The following is a 5,641-nucleotide window of genomic DNA, read 5'->3' on the forward strand; positions in this document are numbered from 1 at the left end:
AGGCATCCTTCCTGCTAAGTCGCGCGTGAAAATACTAATTATTATACCGATTATTAATACGAAAACTTTATGCCGTCATGCAGAGTATGTCGGCTGTTAACGTTCCAAGTTTAGCAGAGGAACCAAGTCTAATCTGAAGACGCTGGGATTATGTTTAGTTATAATAACGCTTGGTTATCATTTATTAAAAGCTTGCCAATTAAGACAAGCTAATTAGGAAAAACAACGATCGTGTTCCTCATTGTCTGACGGCATTGCCTTCAGTGATTCCCATTAAACTACAATAACATCAAAATAAATCATCAGATTTCCCAAAAGTAACCATTTTTTATTTACAGTTCATATTCAAATAATGGCACATGTACAACTCACCATTTGGGAATTCACAGATCAAAACTTATTTACAAATTAAGCCAAAGTTGCTTTCTGTTTCGGTAAATTTTCACTGGGCATGCCACTGCCTTTTGTAAATCGAGAATAACTGCAAAGAATAACATTTTTTTATTACTATTAAGGAATAAAGTATAGAGACTTCACAGCACAAAATGTTCTCAGAACAGAGGAAATACGGTAATTTTTCACAAAAATAGAGAACAAATAAAATCACTGTAAGTACCATATTCAATTCTTTAAATTTTTTTAATTTCAAGTTGAATTATATTGCATGTTCAAGAAAGTAGTTGCGTTTTCAAACATAAAATTCGAATGTTTCAGAAAACAGTTGACTTTTAAACCATAAACGATAAATTTTCGAAAACAAAATTAATTTCAAACCAAGAAAGATTAATTCACAACCAAATACAGTGAAACTCTTCTATAACGCCGATTTTGGAGCTGGCGGTGGGTGGGAACTAACCCATTATAGCCCGCTCCACTTTGGTTTGTTCACGCCTCAGTGGCGTCAATTCTCAGAAGGGCCATGAAAGCGAGGGCTATTGAAGGGTTTCACTGCAGTAGAAATTTCAAACAAAAAATTATTTTTTTAAACACAATTGAATTTTTTATTTAAAAGAAGGAATTTTCTATCCAAAAAGTCGAATGTTCAACAAAACAGTTGAAATTTTGACAAAATAATTAATTTTTCAATAAAATAGTTGAATTTTAAACCAAATAATTGCATTTTAAACCCACAAAGGTGAATTTTCAACCGAAAAGAAACTTTTTTAAGAAATGCATGCATTTTCAACCAAACAGTTGAGTTTTCTTCTGAAGAGATACATTTTCAACCAAGAATGGAACAGTTCATTCGTATGTTAAAAAAAGTAATGTTCAAGCAAAATAAACGAAAGTTTCAACAAAATATACGAGTTTTCAACTAAAATTTAGAGTTTTCAATAAAAATGAAGACTTGCAAAGAAATCTTCAGCAAACAAAAATGCATGTAAATAAAACAAAAATTATGCTTTTTAAAGGAAAGGACGAGAAAAAAATATGAAACATTGTCATTAACGTTCAAACAACAGCAACACGTTGAAAGTACGTAAATATTGGTAGCCTATTCACTAATGACAGAAAGTTAAATAGAGAGTTAGATAAGCGTATAAACGATGGTAAGAAAGTTCTCGGTGGAGCAGGATCCAGGATCATCACATGGACCTACCAAGAAAAGGATAAGATCAGAATTAACGCGATTGACATGAAATTCCTGCGCATAATATGCGGGAAAACTCTGATAGATAATGTAAGTAATGAAATAATTCTTATAGAATGTGGCGTAGAGGAGGCACTAGTTGACATATGTGAAAGAAATTCGTTAAGATGGTTTGGACGTGTTGAGATAGAAAAATGAACGACTAACAAAACAAATGTATCAAGACAAAGTAAATGTGCTCAGAGGCAGACCGCGGAAAGAATGGTTAGAATGTGTGAATGAGACCCTAATTAGAAGAAACATAAGAAGCCAGGGAAACACGAGAGCTTGCATGAAAAATTACATAGACGTAAAGTAGACTAGAGAAGTTTTTCAGGACAGAAAAGTATGGCGACAAATAGTTAATAAAGAGAACGTTAGCGGAATGAAAGACGTCTGAATCGAAGGACCTTGGATACTAATGGGCCCGACTGGGCAGCTTTATATGAAGATTTTGCGAGGCTCTTCGCTTAGGGTGATCGCTAGAGAGATTGATCAGCTACCTGGTTCGGAGCAGTGTTACGGTTAAGCTTACCCTGCAAGGGACATGGCTTAATGGTATAAAAATAATAGTTCAACATTAAATTTATAAGATGAATTTTCAACTAAGCATTTGAATTTTCAAACAAAAAAGATGAATTCTCAGTGAAACATACAATAGTTGATATTTTAACCAAACAATATTTTAATTTTATATAAAAACGCTTGAATTGAACCAAAAAGGACGAATTTTGTGTATTGGGTTCTATTAATTTAATTAGAATATAGAAAAAGAGGAAGTTCCTTGAAAACAAAGGAAAAACAGGATTTAAAAAAAGGTGTAAATAGAGGAAGAGGGTAAAGAGTGGGAAGTCTGAGTATAGTTAAAAAATCTATTCTGATATTAGACTACTCACACGAAGGTGTATTTATCTTTTTCTGCAGTTGTTAGGGATGGTCTTGTTGATTTCAAAGAATCCAGTAAATGTTTCTGTGTAAGGTTCCTTCCGTCGACTTTTTTCTTCTCCTCCTATTTATAAATGAAAAAAAACATTCTTATATGGTGACAAGAATTCTAAAAAATCAAATTAAAAAATATTAAGGAACATTTTTTCCGCATTTACTTTCAATCATTCTCCCTTATGTAAAACAGACCGTAACATTTCATTGGAAACATGTTCCATTTATAAACATTTCTTCTACGATATATTTTATTTTTCTTAAATTCAAAATTGAAGCCCTGAAGTTATAATTTTTAGAATTTCTGATTTGAAATGTTTTTTATCGTAAACAATTTTCTAAGTTAATGTTCAATTTGTAATTATCATTTGTCAAAACATTAAATTTATACTGCGTAACTACAAGATATTGTGTACTTTCCACAGGTTTAATAAAACTCCCTGATGAGGACTACCATTGTGTGCCGAAAAGTTTGAAACAACTTAATTAGTTTCAATTCACCTGACCCTAAAGCCAACAACTTACATCAACAATTTCTACAAAAATTAAATTGATAATTTTGTATTTTAACGGCTTCCAATTTGAAACTGTAGAATATTTGAAGGGTGGATATTCAAAGTCGTATAACCGCCAATTTTTCCAAATTTGTTTAATTTTTTTTTTCGAAACTCTAAGCTGATTCCATCATTTTGGCGATAAGAGCAAGTCAAAATTTGCAATAGTTTTATTGTTAGAATTTTTCAAACATTGCATTTCGGTAACTGGCGCCCTATTGGCAATTCAAAGTCGAATAACAACCAATGGAGCCTTATGTAAATTTCGTATTTTCACAGACACTTTCGGACTTTTACAGTAGTAGGATTTACGAAATTTATCTGTATGTTAGAATTCTTCGTAAAACTCCTGCGCATTGAAATTCGGTGTAATATCCAACCTAAAAATATTTGACTCAGTGCTAATCATCTGTTTGACTAAATTTCTGTATTGCGTCTTGCCTATCGCGTATACAAAAAGTATTTTAATGTAGAAAGTCGTCAAACCGTGCGTTTGATTATATTATGATATTCATTTACTAACATTTTGGTTCAAGAAGCAATGTTCTAGGTCTTATACTTCTGGAGAAATGGTTAATAGCGTCGCGGAAAACAAGAAACGTCACATCAGCTGCGAGGAACACACGTCTCTCTTACTTTCACTTCGTGACGCTAATGGTTGATATACGACTTCGAACTGCCAGACCCCCTCGACTTATACTTGGCGAAATTTCAAGTGGTCGTGTCTTCCTTAATTTTAATCGAAATTGCTTCAAACTTGAATAGGTGACGGATTATCTTATAATGAAGAAACAGTCGTGAGCTTTTCAAAAAATATTAAAATTACAAAAAATGCGAGCGTTTTTCCGGTCTCCTGTAAAAAATTTGAAATGGCGGTTATACGATTTTGAATATCCACCCTTCATTTAACGTTAAAATTGGAGTATTTATTTTGAATGTTGAATTATTGCATTTTTAAATGTTTATTTTTAGAGTCAACAACAAAAAATACATATAGAATTTCCGAAAAAGTCCATAAAATGTCGCATAAAGTTTCTAAACAAAATGGAAAAATAAGAGTGTCAAACACTGCATGATTTTCAAATATTTATTGCTCAATAAAATAAAGGTAGAGACTAAAAATTAATATAATAAAATCAAATAAACGACTCAAATATTTCGCAGAATAGTAAGTATTGTAGCATGACGTCGCGGCCATGGGAGGATAGGTGCAAATGTCAGAAAAGCGAGCATAGTTCTTGACATAGGAGTACAGATAACTTTTTCGAGAAAATATTTTAAACATAAAAGTAAGTTATAAAGGTCTGAATAATAATATTTTTAAAGTATAGAATGTATATGCGCAATTTTTTCTTTCTTTTATCGGTTTTTAACTTTTCAGTTTCATGAAATACAATCAACTATCCGAAATTTGATGTTAGAGTACCCGATTTTGATTAAATTAATCTGATACACTAATCTCAAATTTGGGATACATTCTTTTCATTAGTGATACTGAAAGGTCATACATCTATGACTTAGTTTTACGTTTAGAATATTGTCTCCAAAAAGTAGTAGGCATTTTCATGACGTCATTCTAAAATGCTTAATTCAAACTAACGAGGGATTCCCGCTGTTCGGGCCTCTTTTTAATTTTTCAGCCATTGATTCGGGCGAGACCGTATATGGATCGTGATGGGAGGTGACGGAACGGCGCAATTTCAAATAAGCGACTATATGGGATTTCGAATAGGTCAGATTTCGAATGGGCGATGTTAAAATAGGCGGAAGTTCACTGAAGTCTAAACGAAAATGGTTATAATCTTTAGTTTGAATCCCAGCAGCACTAGAGAGGAATTTGTTCACATCTAAAGATTATAACCATTTTTGTTTAGACTGTGTAGATCAAAACCCGTTATTCCATTGAAAAAAAAACTTTGTACTCGTTTGTCCGAAGTGCGAATAGAATCTACCTGCCTATCAGAAAATCATAAGCCCTAATAAGCCACATTAAAGCAGATGCTTATAATGCATAAGATAATAAATCCAGTCAGTGTTCAGCGAAGTGTGCGCGAGGATGAAGTGGAGCGAAATGGGGTAGCGTGGTGTGTACTAATAAGCCTGACTATGTTTCCGTAGTTATATTACACATCAACCCCTATCTACCTTCCAGTCTAATCTAATGATGTTATCATCGTTACACATTATCTGGCTTTGGAAACTCCCTTCGTATAATGGCGCCAGCATGTACTTCTAATTAAATGGGATTATTATTGAATTCAAATCAAGGATATTAAAAAAACTTTCTTAAGTCAGGGTGGCCGTTTTAATCCAGGACGAAAATTCTCTTTCTTTTCCCGGTTAGTAACCATTTTTCTCGGTTATTTAAATGTCAAAATTCTAACTTTTATAGCTAAAAATTTGAACAAAAACTATGTCACGCTACTTTCAAAACTTTTTCCATCCATTCCCTTTTTCGTCACAGATTATCACACAGAACGTAAGCAATATCTTTATTGTAAGGCACAAATACTAGTTA

The 5,641-nt window shown here is 32.8% G+C and overlaps 1 protein-coding gene across 3 annotated transcripts in view; it reads right to left on the minus strand.

Moving 5' to 3' along the window:
- Positions 1–307: 307 nt before the first annotated feature.
- Positions 308–5,641, minus strand: part of LOC117167817 (peroxisome biogenesis factor 1) — a 20,928-nt gene continuing 15,594 nt past the window's right edge. For all 3 annotated transcript variants that reach the window (XM_033353019.1, XM_033353018.1, XM_033353020.1), the window contains 2 exons: positions 2,527–2,639; positions 308–481 (listed from right to left, as the gene is read on the minus strand). In XM_033353019.1, the coding sequence (XP_033208910.1) occupies positions 409–481; positions 2,527–2,639 (186 nt within the window). In that variant the 3' untranslated portion in view covers positions 308–408. The remainder of the gene's footprint in view (positions 482–2,526; positions 2,640–5,641) is intronic.

Source organism: Belonocnema kinseyi, chromosome 2, assembly GCF_010883055.1.
Source record: "Belonocnema kinseyi isolate 2016_QV_RU_SX_M_011 chromosome 2, B_treatae_v1, whole genome shotgun sequence".
Taxonomy (NCBI): Eukaryota; Metazoa; Arthropoda; class Insecta; order Hymenoptera; family Cynipidae; genus Belonocnema; species Belonocnema kinseyi.